This window comes from Diorhabda sublineata, chromosome 8 (genome assembly GCF_026230105.1).
Source record: "Diorhabda sublineata isolate icDioSubl1.1 chromosome 8, icDioSubl1.1, whole genome shotgun sequence".
Taxonomy (NCBI): Eukaryota; Metazoa; Arthropoda; class Insecta; order Coleoptera; family Chrysomelidae; genus Diorhabda; species Diorhabda sublineata.
Window position 1 is genome coordinate 16491329 of NC_079481.1, and position 18486 is coordinate 16509814.

The 18486-nt window shown below is 31.7% G+C and overlaps 1 protein-coding gene across 4 annotated transcripts in view; it reads left to right on the top strand.

Annotated features, from left to right (window-relative positions):
* Nucleotides 1-18486, top strand: part of LOC130448350 (mitochondrial Rho GTPase) — a 41622-nt gene that overhangs the window by 10629 nt on the left and 12507 nt on the right. For 2 of the 4 annotated variants that reach the window (XM_056785677.1, XM_056785679.1), the window contains exons 5-10: nucleotides 1186-1514; nucleotides 2893-3221; nucleotides 7234-7364; nucleotides 7450-7665; nucleotides 11519-11715; nucleotides 15389-15427. In XM_056785677.1, the coding sequence (XP_056641655.1) occupies nucleotides 1186-1514; nucleotides 2893-3221; nucleotides 7234-7364; nucleotides 7450-7665; nucleotides 11519-11715; nucleotides 15389-15427 (1241 nt within the window). The remainder of the gene's footprint in view (nucleotides 1-1185; nucleotides 1515-2892; nucleotides 3222-7233; nucleotides 7365-7449; nucleotides 7666-11518; nucleotides 11716-15388; nucleotides 15428-18486) is intronic. The other 2 variants (XM_056785676.1, XM_056785678.1) reach the window with 1 other exon arrangement.

Genomic DNA, 18486 nt, shown 5'->3' on the forward strand with positions numbered 1-18486 from the left:
ACAAAGGGTACAAACTTAACATTTTGGGATCTCGGTTGAAACTTCTTGCTTGCCAATTTTTTTACATAGTATTGATCTACTGCCCGACTGTCCCATAGACAAAGAAAATAGTAATGTTTCGTAAACTCTCCTTGAAGAACCAATCACCTTCAGATTCCCACATATCTGCCACTTATACTTGTTGTTGATTTAGTCTAAAAGCAAGCGAATATTTTCTTAAGTTTCTTTCATCTTCACAGAATGAGCAATTGGTATAGACGGTTTTAAATTTCTATTGTGTAATAACACTGCTTTTAAACTGTATTTAGACGAGTCAATAAATAGGCGCCACTCACTGGGATTATGCTCAATATAGAGCCTTAGACCATCAATATCCGTACCCGCACACAACGAATTTTCCATGCCGTAGAATCCAGAAAATGTAGCAATTCTATTTCTAAAAGTCGTAATTTTTGTCTCTTTGGCTAACAAGTTCCCTTCCTTAAGACGGGAAGCAAGAAATTGAGACTTTTGCTTTGATAAACCCAAATCACGTACTAACTTATTCAACTCACTTTAAACAATCAAATATGGCTTACCAGAACTGGTACTTGGAGTAAAAATAGGTGCATTGTCCTTCGGAACTTCCTGATGATACGTTGTCTCCAATATCAATATTTTGCGGATATAAAGGCGCAATCGCTACTGGTAAATCTTACCACTTACTATGAAACTCAATACTAATTTTTAATGTTATTTTTATGTTTATTATTCTGAATAATATAGTTCAGGTATTTTTTTCGGCTACAAAATTTACCGATATTAACCGCCCCTTTACAAAATTACCTACCAGCTAATGTAAAAAGGGATAATTAAGATATTGAAAAGTGGTACGTGTTAGTGCTTTATAAATATTTTTTCTATTATTGGACGGGTATTTCCATTTTAAAAATAAAAGTCTCGCCTGTGTTACGAAAATCTGGGCCAGTGAATTATTTAATTAAATACAAAATAAAATCACTCTAGGTGGTGCACGTACCAAAATAATAATTCTTTTGGGTTATATTTCATGCCATACCCTTTGTTTACACTAGAACCATTCTGAAAAGTTTTTGAACACTTGGAAACATCTCCAAGTTTTCTCCCTTAAGAGTTACTCATCCTTCCTTGTACTTTCCGTATGTATTTATCTTTACTTTGTTTTAGCTGTCAGATGCTTGTAAAAATGCCTTAATACGAATATTCAAAATATGTGATATCGATTGCGATGGTCTTCTCAACGACATCGAACTGAACAACTTCCAAAGTCGTTGTTTTAACGCCCCATTGCAGCCACAAGTTTTGGATGACGTAAAAGCAGTTCTAAGAAAAAATACTGAAGACGGAGTTTGCCATAATTGTGTCACTCTAAACGGTTTCTTATATTTACATAGTTTGTTTATACAGAGAGGCAGGAACGAAACCACGTGGACTGTATTAAGAAAGTTTGGATACAACGATAATCTAAATATGTCCAAAGAATACTTGTTCCCTAGGTAAGTTATAACATACATCAATTTTAGATAAATTGTTTTTCTTTTTCTAAATATTTAATTTATCTAAACAAAAAATACGGTACTGAAGTATCAGTAGCGTTTTATTGTAATTGGTAAAAAAATTGTGGTCTAATAAAGTTTTAATTGTGAAATTAAATACAATACGACCTTCACGAAACTTATACTGTAGCGATGTGCGATCACGATTGAATTCGAAAAACTAACGAAACCGCGTGACTCGAAATGATGCTTCATTTAACAACATTTTTAACAGAAATCACGTATTTAAGCCCATTTTATTCAGAAAAAAATTTTTATTCTTTTTTGTGCGCCAGAGAAATTTACTTATTTGAAAGGTCAATAAAAATAAAAGTTTTTCAGATATTGTTTTAATTTTTTTTATTTGATAATACAATGTCCCAAGTTTTTTTACATTCAGTTCTGAAAATGACATCTGTCAAATGGTGAACTCCATTGTGTATACACTGATTTAGGCGATTTCGGAAGTTCGTTTCCACACTTCGCAGCACACTCTTCAAGTGAGCAATGGTCTTTGAGAGAAATTAGGCAGCCGGGGAAATGTCGTCGTAACAAATCAATTGGGCCTCGTGCTGTGTATGCTGTGGCTTCATCTTGCTGAAACCACACGTCCCTACGTTGAGCACTTGTTAGAAAAGTAACTCTCAACCACTCCTCCCTCCCATTCCTCTACTCCCCCAACTCACCGCTCGGGAGTTTTTTCAAATCAGTAAGTTTCTCTAGCGCACCCTGTACTTAATAATACATTAATTGGAAAGGGAAGTAATTTGAGGAAGCGTACCAATGATTGAAAATATTGTTGAAAATTTAATTAGAAATTTAAATAATGATTCTGATTCAAAATTGGACATATTCTAATTTAAGTTGGGGTTGCTGGAACTATTGGATATTTTCATACCTAACACACTATTTACACTAACACTCACAATTAGATTGTCTGACACGCGTTTCGATAACCAAGTCTCTGATAAATTGGTTATCGAAACGCGCATCAGACAGTGTAATTGTGAGTGTTGGTTTAGTGGTAATGTAAATAGTGTGCTCAGTATTTTCTGATCTATCGGGTATTGACCGAAATAGGTAAAAATGTCAATTGAGTTATTTTAAATTTGAATTTTTACGAAAAGAGACCTAAAATGAAGACAAATCATCATGAAAAATATACAAAAAGGTCTAAGAAGTAAAAAGTTGAAGTAAATTATTATATTACGTTTAATTCTAATCGGCATATTTGACACTTCAAGCTAACAAACAAAACATGTAGGTGTAATATGCCTTACCACTCCCATAAAAATTATTATTCTCTATTAATATAACTTTTTGTATGTTCAAATTTCAGTTTGAAAGTTCCATCAGGCTGTACTACCGAACTTTCGTATAGAGGTCAACAGTTCCTTACCCATTTGTTTGATAGATATGATAAAGACAGAGATAAGGCACTGTCGCCTTCAGAATATGAAGAACTATTTTCCTCGTGTCCTACACCAGCTTGGGGACCAGACGTCAGTTCTATGGTAGCTACTAATGAAAAAGGATGGATCACTTACCAAGGATATATGTGTCAATGGGCGTTGATGACTTTAATAGATTTGCCTAGGACGTTTGAATATCTGGCTTACTTAGGTTATAACATTTATGAAAATGAGAATCAAATAACTGCCGTACAAGGTAATTTTCAACAATTATTAGTTAATACATATTCAATAGGAATATAGTAACAAGTTGGGAAGACATGAGTTATTTAAATTGAAAATTAGAGGTCTTTATATTGTTCCTCCTAATGCCCTAATGATGGCAGCATAATGCACACTTTGTCTTCAAAATATTAATCGTTAGAAAAGGATTCATCAAAGCGTACACAGCAAAGTAACATTTAACTGTTGCCAATCAGTTTTATCAAAAATATAATCATAACTTTAATGTACTGAACACACTGTTTTATAGTATTGCTACTACAGCAACACTACAACTTGGTTGGCATATTGGGTCCGCTTAGAAGATGAAAAGAGGTGAGAGTAGCTAGGGAGTTGAAATAGGATAAAAATCGATTTTTAAAATTATTATACTATTAGAACTAGCTAATAAGATTTGTAATGTATTTTCGGGCTAATCAATGATGGTTGACCATATTCTTGGTATAAAAACTATTTGTTACTTAATAACCAAAATTTTTTTTCTTAATCTATAAACATACACAAGTTGAATTAACTCAATTCGCTACTTCGGAAAAAACTATTTATTAAACAATGGTCCTTCATGGTCATATTAATATAAGACAAAAATTTTAAAAAATGGTTCCCATCAGAAGTGGTGAGATAATTCACACAAGATGTTGTATCTCAATCTGGGTTACATTCGTGCAATTTTGCCTAATTTTGAATGGGAAATTATTATGTCAGAACAAGATTATTTTACAGTTGTACTGTTTTTGTAGCGTTTATGTAGTTTTAATTTATAATAAAAAAAAACAGTTGTTGTAGCGAAGACGTTTAAGAAGACAGTTACCATTTTATACAGATGTTTGGATGTTGCTATTTAAATTAATAAATGATAAACAAGTGTTGTTTGTAACTTGATATACGGAACATATATATTTTTTAGAACTCTGTATACCCTTTCTAGCATTAGAGTATTGCTACTTTAGGTTTCATCTCTTTCTATCCATTTTTTTCCTCTCTATCCGATGCTTTGCTACTTCCTTCATTTGCTACATTGTTTTCCCTTGTCTTCCTGCCTGCCCTTCTTATTTTTAGTCGAATTTTTCAAGGAAAAATTAGACTATTACGGTAGGCATGACTAGAAGAAAAATGGGGGGCATTTCCCATGTTTTGAGACCTCCTGAACACGATTATGATGGTTATATATATATATATATATATATATATATATATATATATATATATATATATATATATATATATATATATATATATATATATATATATATATATATATATATATATATATAAACTATCTGTTTAAGCTACAATTCTTATTTTCGTCTCTCGAGCAATTGCTATGGGTCCGATTTGGTTCAAAATTAGCATACATGGCTTTTTTGGCGGCGAATTGATGTTATTAGAGTTGGATGAAAACAAATGTATATTTTGAGGGGTCGCAGTGCAAAACAAGTAGTTTTTGACCTTTGCTCACTTCTGCAGGTCAAACGAAAAGCGACTGAAAAATGAAATTTCACATGTAGGTTCAATTAGTTGCGAGATAATTTCCTGTCTAAGGTCGAAACTTTCCATCTCCATTTTATGGTCATTTTTGTTATATTTTCTTTTTGGCCAGAAAAAGTTTAACTAGAGAGTTCGAACTTCGCATGCAAGTAGGGGTGATGTTGAAGAATTGTCTTTCTCAAGTTCAAAGTTTTCTTCTTCAGTTCTTCTAGCACAAAATGCCCGAAATAATTTTGATCGTTGTAATTGTTGAACTGGACCGCGTCCTATTTAATGAATAATACGAGTATGATCGTTGCTAGGGTGATATTTTAAACTTCCCATTTTCGAAATTTCTTGTCATTATGACAATTTTTTCTTTGTTGTCAATTGGAATTGAACAAGAGGGTTCGAGATCACCGGGTCTATCGAAATTATGAATTTTCATTCGAGAGAGACAGTTAACTTGTGAAATGAAAAGTTATTGAGGAATAGCAAATTTTACATATAAACAAATAAGATTGAGAATTGATATCATTTCCAAGAAATTCATTTTATGGAAAGATTTGTTTGTGTATTAGTTCAATTCTTCATTCGACGAAAAATTCGACTTTCGTGATGGAGCTCTGCTGCTCACGGCTTTTTTGTTTCTTTCTGTTATTAGACTTTATGGTGTTCTTCTCTTTATGTGTCCTTACCAGTACAAACAAAATTTATTTCTTTTTTTTATAACGTGTTATAAAAACGATCATAATTTCCGTAATTTTTCTTTTAATGTACTTCAAACCATTTCTACAGGATTAAACACACATACTACAGAGGCACTCGTGAAGTTATGCTCATGAGTATAATTAATGCTATCAGTAACATTCTTGTTCGAATAATGCAACTGTCATGAATAAGTTCATTTGGTACAAAATTATATCTACTGTCAATATCAAGACAAACAAGTATCAATTCGTTAGAACGATCATGTAAACCTGAATTCACTGTTGTGGATTCACTTTCTCAATAATTCCAACAGTAGTTGAAGTAAAAGCCTACCGGCAAAAGATGTTCGTGCCGTTTCATTATACCAGTTACACACAGCTGCTATTGAAGAACTTCCATCACCAAATGCCCTTTGTAATCGTTCAAGACTCAAAGTATTCAAAAAACCACATGGTATCATATATTTTCTTATAGAGAAATAAAATTACAATAATTCAAAATCAGTTTTTGAGTCTAAGCGATGGTTTTAGAAAAATCGAATCTCATGAACTTTACCCAGTTTTTTCTGTAAAAAAATTCCACAAAAACAATGTTACTATCCCTCCAATATTTTAAACAAATCAGCACCGCAGCTAGGAAAATTAATATAACAAATAGAACATCAATCAAAAGCAATGAAAAAATCAAGAGAACTCCACTTACGTTTTAACAATCAAGATAAACTTTTTTGAGAATCTTTTATTTGAATCATTCTGTAATATGGCTGTTGAAGAACACTAAAATTTTGTTCTTTTGTTGTCAGTATACAGTCAGTGAACTACTTAAACGGTGATTCAGAATTAAAGCCCTAATCCACCACTGGATATAATGTTATTTTTTTTTAAATTTTTGAATTTGAAACATCATTTTGTGACCACTATTGTGATTTGACAGAAAATTTTTCCTGATATGTATGGGTAGAAATAGCATACGGGTTTTCATCCGCCCATACATGACTTTCGGGAATTAAACATGCCTCCTCTAGTAAACATTGACTCATCGGTAAAAAAATATTAATTTAGAAAATTCCTCATTTTGTTGTTGTAGATATCAATTAGAAAATTTCATGCGAGGCTCAAAATTTAATGGTAAAACATCTTGTAACTTGCTGAATTTATAAGGATGTGGTAACCGTTTGTTTGCAACTTTCAAAATTGACTATATGGGTAGTTCAAGGTCGTCCGGCGTTATTCCTTCTAGTATTTAAATTTTCTGTTTCTCATAATCTTCTATCAATACTGGCAAAAATGGAACAACTCGGATGATGTCTATGAGGAAAGCTTTCTCTATACAGTCTTTCCGCCAATCTCGAATTCAGTCAAGTTTCTTCGTAAATTGAATGAATATCTGCTAATTCTTCAAAACTCCAATCCAATTTGAACAATTTAATTTTAACAACACAGTTGTTTCCAAAGTCTCCCTAATATTCCAAACTCAAAGTTAATTTGAATTTCTAAAACATCCAATGTTTTCCAAAACATACGCTTATCAATCCTGCGAAAGCTCAGAGCGTGTTTAAATACAGGAGCTAGAAAATTTGAGGTTAATTCTTCATTTTGTATGATTTCTTGGTGTAACATTGTTATCTGAATGGTATTAATGTAAATTTCCGGACAACAGGTTTAGCATAGTAGAAGATAACATTTTTTTCGAAGAAAACCCTGTATAAAACTCAACCCGGTATATTAGTTTTGTAGTTGGAATTTTAAACTTTTTATATTGATTTAAGTAAGAATAAATAAATGATTGTTTCATTCATATTTTTTTAGTTACAAGAGACAAGAAAACAGATTTAGCGAAGAAACAGTCTAGTAGAAATGTATATCAGTGCCATGTTATTGGACCGTCGGGATCAGGAAAATCCACATTTTGTAAAAGCTTCATCAAGTCCATTGTTGAAGTGAGTATTTAAGCAATAAGTGTTTAAAAACTACAGATAGACTATAATCAATTTTCAAAATCTTTTTTTTTTTATTTTTTTGTAGCCAAATAAACCTCAATCCGATAAAACCGGGACGCCAAATTGTACAGTAAACTGTATTCAAGTATACGGACAAGAGAAAATAATGGTACTTAGAGACATTAATATAAGAAATGTTTCGGATCCTTTGCTTCCAGCTGAAGTGCAATGCGACGTTGCATGTTTGGTTTACGATCAAAATAACTCAAAGTCATTTGAATATATTGCAAGGATATACATTGTAAGTTACCTAGATTTACATTTATCGTTAATATAACAAGAGGTTTCTTTCACAACCTTTGAGGGATATACACAACTAATGTGCAATACACTTTATTTATCTATATGGCCCTGTAAAGGAAAAATTCCTATATCAGGGCTCACTCCAACAAACCCTCATCATATTAAAATTTTTATTATCCTACCAAATTTGATACATCTCTCATTTATCTACATATTTACTTTGATGATTGATGCACTTGTCATATCTGTGAACAAACTTCCCAATACTTTCTTCATAAATTATTCTCGACATTATTTTGAGCGAGTGGTGACAGTTTATTTGAGCTTCAAGTTATTTTAGAAATGCTGGCGCACAAGCTACTGTTCGAATTAAGTCAAAAAAGTCACTATTATATGATATATTATATGATAGTTGTTTTAATATATTCAATTGAAATTTCTGATAGGGTCGTTAAATCACACTAGCGCTGTGAAAACGGATATTTTCGAGGATTCAAGAAGTAGTAGCAGAAGTAACTATTGTAAGGAGTTATACTATTATTGGTCCCAAAAACAATTGTCACAACCTGACAGATGTTGAAGATTCATTTTAGATTTATGAGTCTTTTTTGAGAATGTGTGTTCATCCTGTTGTCGCCTTTCCTCCAAAACATCCCCAAACCATCACCGCGCTTCCACCGTGTTTTGAAGTCGGGAATACACATGGATCTAATATCCGTTTTTCTTTTCACCTGCACACAAACAAAAGACATTAAAACCTCAAATTTTTTTGTTTTCCAGCCCACTGCAACCTCTTAATTTTATTTTGATGTCTTAATAGAGGTTCCTTAACTGCTGCCCTTTCAAAAAGGCCACCTTTTCTCAATTTACGTTTTAACCGTAGAAGTATTCAAAGGCAGATCCCTAGATTCATTTTTCTGAGTTACTATATCTGGGCACGTGAGTCGTGGATCACATTGTAGTCCACAGTACGTCGGGGTATTTTTAATTTGGTGGCAATGGTACAGTTACTTTTGCCCATTTCAAAACTTACAAGTCTGAATTTGCTAAATCGAAAAGAATTCGTTTATGAATTTCACAAAAAGATGTCACTGTCTAAAAAGTATAAATCACAGTACGTTCTTGCGTCTCATAGGGCTAACTGGGATTAAACTACAATCATAAACACCGAAGAAATACTTCACAGGTGAAGAATAATAAACAAATCAAGTTTTAACGTGTCGCACTTACCAACAAAATAAAAACGTGCGCTATTATAAAGTAAACAAATAATGGACACTATTATTTTTGGTTCATGAGATACGTTTGTTCAAGTATATTATTTTTTTATTTGATGAATGGATTAAGGGGTGAGCGAAACAATTTACAATTGATGTAAAAATCAGTTTTCAATAAAAACTCGTTTAAAGTGCCACAACATATTTTATGACGTCACTTTTCATCTCACATGATTTTATTTTCGCTTGTAGTGCAATGGTAGCATCAGTTGTTTCTGCTTAGAGCGCTACTATTAGAACTTGTTATGATATCAATTTTTTATGTTTCCTTTTTTGAATGTAAGTTTGTTATTTCAAAGAAAAACAATTCAGATTATTTTCAATTTTTCGTAATTTTTTTATATATTATATTATAAACGACTTTTAAACCTCAGAACACAAACATCCATATGACGTTTATGAAGTACCAACTTTCAAAAGTCTATAAGTAAAATTTCATGATAGTTCGATCAGTCAGAAAAAAGTGATAGCAATTTAACTGAAGCTACTTTTGTTATTTTCAAAACAATGTCGTGTATTAATTTATTACTGATAAAAAACTGTCTTGGCTCATCAATGGCTTCAAAAGTGTTATCCGGACTCTGCTCTATTGAAAAGAACCATTGTTTATTGATTTGCTAAATTTGAACTTAGTCGTACAGACACCAATGATGGTGAACGTTCTGATCGTCCAGTTGAGGTGGTTACTCCAGAAAATATAAAAAAAAATTAAAAATTGGTTATATCTAATCGTAAATTGAAATTGCGTGAGATGTCGATGGCAACGATGGTTAAATTGACCGAATTACACTTCTAATTGCTTCCTCATCCACCATATAGTCCAGATCTGGCCCTCAGTGAATATTGGTTATTTGCTGATCTCAGAAAAATGCTCGACGATAAGAAATTCAGCTCAAATGAAGAAACAATTGCTGAAACTGATACCTATTTTGAGGCAAAACACAAATCCTTCTATAAGTACGGCATTGAGAAATTAGAGAAGCGTTGGAAGGATTGTATTGCTCTTGAAAGTAAATCGATGAATAAAATCGATTTTTAACGAAAAATGTGTTTTTCTTAGTTAGTCACACGACTTATTGGGTGATGTATTATTTTGCAACGTAAACGTTTTAATCATTTTATTTCCATTTTCTCTGGATTTCTTGAAAGATATTTGGCACATTGTACTCCTTTTGTACTATTTTTTTATGGTTTGTACAATAAACTCTGCAGATATAATCCAACCTCGAGTAAAAAGTCATATTTCAACACACTAGGTCGCTTTTCTTCGGCAACCTTCACATAAGTGTACTAGAAAAAAGAGCTTTTTTGTAGAACCGATATATTCCCTTTTCTTAACTCTAACTTTTGGAAGCATATTGCGAATATATCTCAGCAAGCTTCCTTATTTTGTAATATTACAATATACTGGAACTAACATAGATGTTGAAAATGCATCCCAGAATTTTTTTAAAATAAAGTACAATACATTTTGAGACCATATCTCTCTCTCTCTCTCTCTCATATATATATATATATATATATATAAGAAAAATTGAAAAATTTTGAATTAAATTTTGTTCAATATATTATCTTATCATTTGCCCTACTTCTCCAATTTTTAATTTCTATCCATTTTATATCTATCTTGCGTCACCTTGTCCATCCATCTTACATTGGGTCTACCTTCTTTTTTCTATCCCTGATTCAACTTTTATCTTTTTAGGTACTCTTTCCTTAATGATACATTTTGCCTTTTTCTCCCTCCTATATAAATACTCAGTATACATTTTCTTTCCTACCCGTTCAGCTGGTATTTTTTATTCATCGTTATCCATTGTCCAAATTTTATTACCAAATAATATTAGTCTCAGAATAGATTTGTGTATTTTATCACTTCTAGAAATATTTTATTATCAAACACATTGTTTAGCTTATATACGGATTCATGCTCCATTCATTATACTTCTTGGAAGATGAATTTCTTTTTTCGTCCTTTATTTCAAATTTTCTGCTTTTCATCTCCTTCGTTTCTAGTACATTCAATATGCAATACGTCTTCTTTCCGTTTATTTCCAGCCTTATTGTTGCAGTTTTAGTTTTAGCTATATCACTACCTTCCTCAACTCTTGCCTACTTGACACTATTGCAATATCATCTGCAAATGCTAGATACTAATGGCACATATTGTATATTAATCAAATTCGATTGTATGTCCAGCATTTCCATGTTTCACCCAGGTAGTAACTTTTTCTAGGTTCTTCACGAAATTCTCATCTTTACATAATATTTCTGCTATTTCTAATAATAAAATATTCCTGTCTCGTTTTTTGTATTGAAATCCCACTCGCTCCTCACACGGGGTTTTTTATTTTTGGTATATTATGGCGCAACTGTTTTGTACCAATAACGACACCGGGCCGCGTTTCTCCCGGGATGTTCACGTGCTGATCCTGCACTGATCATTGTTTTGGTGCACTATTTTTCTTCTAAAAATAGACTACAAATTTAGCAGCAATAATCGGTCTGTTTACATATCATTTTTCTGCAGACGCTTTATGTGGTATTTAACCTACATAAATGGATTTTTTTTAGAAATATTTTGCTGAGAGTAAAATTCCTGTTTTAATTGTGGCTTGTAAAGATGATTTGGAGGAAGTACGACAAGATTATTTATTACAACCTTCTAGTTTTTGTCAGAAGTACAAAATTCTTCCCATACAGAAATTTTCTGCTAAAGGACCCAACCGGAAAGATGTGTTTGTTAAGCTAGCAACTATGGCTGCGTTCCCGTAAGTATTTTATTTATAGTTCTTGATGACATATTAATCATTGATTTAATTAATGACTATTAAAAAGTTATATTAGATAACCGAGGATCGGACTGTAAAATCAAACTTGCCCGTACTTAACATATGAAGATAACATTACAAAATCAATTTATAAAATGTGTAATAAATAATATAAAAACAATTCCGACCCCGAATAACTACTTTTATATAAAAAATAACAAAAATAGGGTTAGAAAATTGAGATTAAGTATTAATTTTTACATGTTATTGTACTCTATCTTATGGATATATGGTTACAGTAAAAAAACTAAGGATTAATTTTCGAATACTAATTAATGTTATGTTTATTATTATATTAGGATATTATTAATAATAAATATTTTAATTTAAGTTTACAAGTTGTATACGTTACACTGTTTCTTTTGAATAATTTCTAGAAAGGTCTATATTTATTTAGAGACAGTATTAATTCACCCCACGAATAGAAAGGGTGTAAATAAATACGAAAAATATTACACTACTAAGAGAATTAGGAAATGATTGATTTACTTTTTACTTGTAGATCAAAACTGAAATTTTACCAAAAAGTGTGACTTATATATTTCATATCTATTAGTATTTTGATAAAGATCCGAAATACCATAAAAAAAATCATTCAGTTTTGTTTCAAAAATAATTATTTCGAAACACAAAAAAGGGAACCCAACTACTTACCTCGTTCCATACATATAAAACAATGTTGTTCTAATCTGGGTGTCAGCACATATGGGAATGAAGAAACAAATAATATAATAAAGAGGTTTAGACTCCCTTTATCGGACCAGAACCGTTCTGTTTACCGTGGAGAAGCCACTTAAACAAAAACAACAGAAGGCAAATGGAACAATTTTTTTGCTATATACAGTAATGTATATTGAATTAAATTCTCTTTGAAGAAAGTGCCACCAATTGACAATATCGACATCTTTGAAGGCACAAAATTGCAAGGAGGAAAGTATCGGTCAACCGATCTTGTTTTTGTATGATTAGTTTGATAAGTGGACTGTATTTAACTGGGTTTTTCTTTTTCTTGTGCTTCGTTGACTATTGATATTTTGTTTCCAAATGAAAGATGATCATAAATTTTTATTAGATTGATTGATGTTAACTGTACGTTCAAAGGATTGCTACTGCCCCATCGTCTATAATACCGAGCGTTTTCTATTAATAGTGAGAGGAAGGACAACAAGTTGCCGTTCGGCACTATTTACAATATTCCTTATATCATATACAATATAATAATGCCCCATATAAAATACAACAACCGGTATCGAACTATTTGAATCTCGTCACGACAAATATTCCAATACTAAGTGAATACCAGTGTTGGTACTGGATGATTTTTTTAATTTATTAAATTTGACGTAAGAATACGCTTCGATTTTTTATTCTGCTAGCGCCAACAAGTTAGAAAACAAAATAAATGAGTTTACAACCTACATAAATAGGAAAAAAGTAACAGATTGGTTAAAGGCATAGAAGAATAATAAATGCAATCAAAAAAATCCTTGTATAGGTTTTTGTTGCTACATCCTTTTAATTTTATGCCTTATCTGCTAAAAATTAGCTTTTGAAACAGGTAAAAAATGTTTTGACATTTCGAGATATTCCAGTCTCTTCCAAAATATAACTTGACATTGACAATTTTAATAATTAAATTAATTAGCTTCGGTGAGGTAAATAGGTCCGCAACTGAAACTTTTCCCACAGCCCAGAGCGGTCCTATGGACCGCACAACTTATTTAATTTCAAACCTTCTCCACAGCTCAAGCGACCGCATTTAAATGTGTTTTACAGTTAGGTTGGACCGTCCCTGAAATATTACCCCACTCTTGGTTCATTTGATTTTTTTCGTGATCTTCAACTGTATTGTAAAACCTCACTTTTCATATTTTTTTTGTTTTCTTCAACATAATTCAAATATTTTTCCCAATAATTGAAAGGGGTTGCCGCTGAAATTTCTTCAAAGATATCTACTGGAACGCCGTTTTCAATACTAAAATCCAAAGTCAGTTGCCTACTAGAATGATTCAACCATTTAAAACCTAAATCTTCTCTCACCATTTCCTCGTAACCTGAAGTTAAAGCCTCAGGGTGTGTCGTTACAACCCCAGGACGTGTAGTTCCAGCCTCAGCTCGTGATGTTGAAGCTTCCGCATCGAACGATCTTTTTTTGCTTGTCTTTGTAGGACTACTTTCGAACGTGATTTTCTTTTCGTAGGCTTACTCTCCTCACTAGTCTCACTCATTCTCCTCATTCCCATCTTCTGAAGCTGTGAGAAAGTATAAATGTTTATGATACTCATTTTAGCAATATTAAACAAATCCAGCTGAAGTAAAAGTGTGAAAGCAGTGTAAAGAGTCACTTAGTATTGTCTATCACGCATATCTATAATTGTTTCAACACAAAATATTTTTCAAAACACATCGCACATTTTAGTACACTTTACATAAAAATATAAATAATCGTTCAAAGGATAAAAAAGCAAACAGAATTTTGTTTTTGTTTTGCCATAGTGCGAGTAGGGTGTAACTTCAAAGAAATATAATTAAAACATTTCATAGGCTCTGGGCCCTAGGGAAAGTTTTAGCGGTAAATTTTCCCTCGGGCCCAGAGCGGGCCTTTGGAGCGTACACAAATAACCTAATTTTTTCACACTTTTCACTTCAAAAAATTTTTTTTCTTTATTTTTCCTTGGATCCACACCTCTTAAGGAGTGGAAAATACAAAAGAAATTTCTGGGCTCAGGGGAAGTTTATCAATTTCGGTTGAAGCTCAACATGTTAATAGATCACCTACAACATGAATAGCAAAATAAAAATCTATTTTAACTCCCAAAATTAATGTTTCCTTAGTTGTTATATTTCAAAAATAAATAGTCGCCATCAATTAAATAATTCATTGTGATTCATAAAAAAATAGAAATTCTATTCAAATTGCTTAGGCCTTTTTTATTATCGACAGCTTTTTCGTTCCTATGTATGTGAACCGTTTCTAAAAATTCTCTTGTTTTTACATGGGATTACGTTTCAAGAATTTTTGAATTTTTAGAATTAAATTGATATTTCATGGTTTGTTAATAATTCATCATCAATCTTTACAAGGTATGTAATGATTGTGAAGCTGTTTACATAGAACCGACATCGCAGTATTTAGAAAATAGACTAAAAGGTCATCAATATGATAACTGCATTTACTAACCATGGGATATGAAAAAAAACATAATTTCAATTATACAAATTCATTAAACGGAATGAAATGCAAGAACAAAATAATTTTCACTTCACATACATAGGAACGAAAGAACTGTTGATAATAAAAACAATTTGAATTATTTTATAAATTTGAATGCAACTACAAATTATTGTGGTTAAAACAAATTTTAGTTTCAATATTTAGGTGGTAGGTGATCTATAGATTGATATAATTATACGAATTGTGAATGTCAAAAACATATAAAAGGATTTTGTTTCATTTAAATTGAAAATTGAAAACTACTACTACCACTACCCTAATTTTAGAAAAAATAGTAATTTGAATGACAAAATGCAAAAATGATTAAGTATGGGCAAGCTAGAATTGAACTTTCGAATATTCTATCTAATGCTATTCTAATAAATATATTTCTGTTAGTCGTTTCCAAGCAGCATGGATTTTATTTTATAAGCATAGGTTTGTAGTTTATTTACATTTATAACATAATGTGGATAGGTTTTTAGGAAACATTTTTGTTTGCTAACAGATTTGGTCATATTCGCTTTCTATTTATTTATAGAATTCAAAATATATATATCATTTTTTTTAGACATATGTACTAAAGTAAAAAAATCATTTCAATTCAGTTTTAGTTATAAGATTCTTATTCATATATATTTTATTTATTTATGAATTCATTGAACATATTTTTTTTATCTATTGATAAATATAATTTTGGGGATGTGATTGTTGTCAATATTGAAACTCATTTTGAATTTGAAAACCGTGAAAATAGAGATGAAACTCGTGAAAATACATGTGATAGCTCATTCGATACGAAAAGATGTCTATGATGTATTGAAACAATTTTTCAGCATATAAATAATTGAAAAGTTTTTGGCAAAATGTTTTGAGAATATTTCAAAAACAATCAACAAATAATGAATGTAAGGAAGATATTCTTTAAAACGTCCCACCTCTAAAAACTCTTTATGTCTATAAGATGTCTCCCAAAACTCTTAATGTATACAAGATATCTCTTATAAGTGTCTATAAGATGTCTCACAAAACTCGTATGTTTATAAGATGTATTGAAACCGTTTTTCAGCATATAAGTGATTGTAAAGGTTTCAGCAAAATGTTTTAATTTTTTGCGAATATTTCCCAAACAATGAACAAATAAAGAGGTTTCAGCAAAATGTTTTAATTTTTTGCGGATATTTCCCAAACAATCAACAAATAAGGAATGTAAAGAAGATATTCTTAAAGACTTCCCACCTCCAAAAACTCTTCATTATTATAATTTTAATGTAACTCTGAAAATAGGCATGCTTGTCAATTTCGGTATGCGTCTAAAACAAGTACAATAATTTCCATTCCTTTTTGCTGTTTTTTCAAATATTAAAAAAAATTGTAGTTCCTATTTTGTTCTGATTATGAGAAGTACGTCACCTGCATATGCCAAGACTTACCCTTTGCTATTATTATAAATCATTCCTTGGGATTGTAATCCACTATTTCGGAGAATCACCTCTAGTAGGAAATTAAACAACATGGTTGATAACGGATCGTCCAGTTTTAAGCCTTTTTGTTTCGTATTTTTCGGATAAGCTTCCTTCTATGGCTACTATGTTTTCGGTTTAGCTTAATATCATTTTCACCAATCGTATCAATTTCTTAGGTATGCCAAGTTTTGCAAGAGCTTGGTACAGGTATTTTCTTAATATTTAATCGTATACCTGTTTTAACTTGATAAATAATAGTTTTAAATTCAGTCCCTGCTCATAGCTATCGTTCTGTATTGTTATAACATAAAAATTTGATCGCTAGTCAATCGTCCTTATTCAAATCCGCCTTAATACTCCCCTATTTGTTCGTCCAAGCATCTCTTTAATCTGTTTCGAATGATTGTCGCTGGCACTTTATACGCAACATCCAGTAAGGTAATGCCCCTGTAATTTCCGCAGTCAGCCTTATTTCCTTTCCTATGTGTGATGCTTTGTCCCATTGGCTTGGTATTTCTTCTAATTCCCAGATTTTTAAAAAAATTTGAATATTCGGTTTTGCAGAGCCTCTCCCCCATACTTTTATTTCAATTTCCGTTGGTGCTTCTACTATAGAGATTTGGTGGCTCTCTTCCTTCTCTTCCTGCGACTTAACCGTTTTCCTCTATGTCTTCATTTAGTAGTTCATCAAAGTATTGCCTCCATATATCCATTTTTTCTTTTCTGCTTCTTATTAGACATCCATTTTCACTTCGATAGCATTTCTGCCTCACTAAATCCTAAATTTTCCCGTTTCTAACTTCTGCTATTTTTTTTACTTTTTCCCTTCTTTACTATCACTATGTTTACTTTCTCTACCTGTCGTTTTTCTGTAAATTTTTTCATTACCGACTTTAGCATTGAAATCCCCAATCACTAATTTGACGTCAAATTTTGACGTTTTATTGTGAATAGATTCGATTTTATTATAGAACTCATTTTTTAACTCCCGACCTTTCTCCTCTGATGTACATTTAATATATTTAACTTTCTGTATTTACCCCTTATCCTTAGTAAGCACACTCTATCTGATATGGCTTCAAAATTTACTACCAAGTCCTGGATCTTTCTACTCACTATAAATTCGGTTCCTAGACGCCTATTTAGTCCCCCGCTACTGAAGAAGGTATAATCCTCAATTGGTATTATCTTTTCCTCTTTTTGCTTAGTCTCTTGTATCGCCATTATTTCAATTCGGTACTGTATCAAATTCTTACTATATTTTTCAGAGATCCTGCTTCAACGAGCCTTTCACGTTCCACTATCCAATATTTATTTTTCCGTACTCGTGTTTTTGTCTTTGTATAATGTCCTTGCCTTTACCACTCAAGTCTATGTTCTTTGCCAGGACAGAGTTTGTTTCTGTACGCCTTCCTTGTTCTACATGTTCGCTTGTGGCTCCAGCTTGTTTTCCTCCACGTTTTGCCCTCTATTATTACTTTCCGGAACCCAATTTTTACTATTTTCCCCTGTTCTCTCACCTTCTTTGCTTTATTTCTAATTTCTTCCTGCATTTTTCGTTCCGGTGTTGTCAAATCATTATTTATATATATTTTTTCTTCTTTAAATTCTTTTAGTTTACTATTTGCCCTACAAATCTTGTCAAGCCTCCTAACACTAATTCAACATCATCTTTTCATAAAATTCATTCATACTTCATCATCTTTCTCCTCTGATGGGGCGTACACATTCAGTAAGGTTATTTTTCTAAACTTACAATAGATACAAAAAACTTTGTGGTTTACGACCTAAGCCGACGATATATATTTTCCCTTAATTTTCATTCTGCTAAAATCTCAATATACTTTCATTCGAACTTGGAACTACTCACTTTGAATTAAGATGAATGGATGGATTTTACTAGAAAATTTGCCAACACTGTAATCTAATTATTCTGAATAAGTATTTACCCGAGTCGGCACTTATACGCTCCTTCGAAAAGTTGGTTTATCCAGCTTCGTCTGTAAGATCTTTCATAGTTGTTGTTAATTA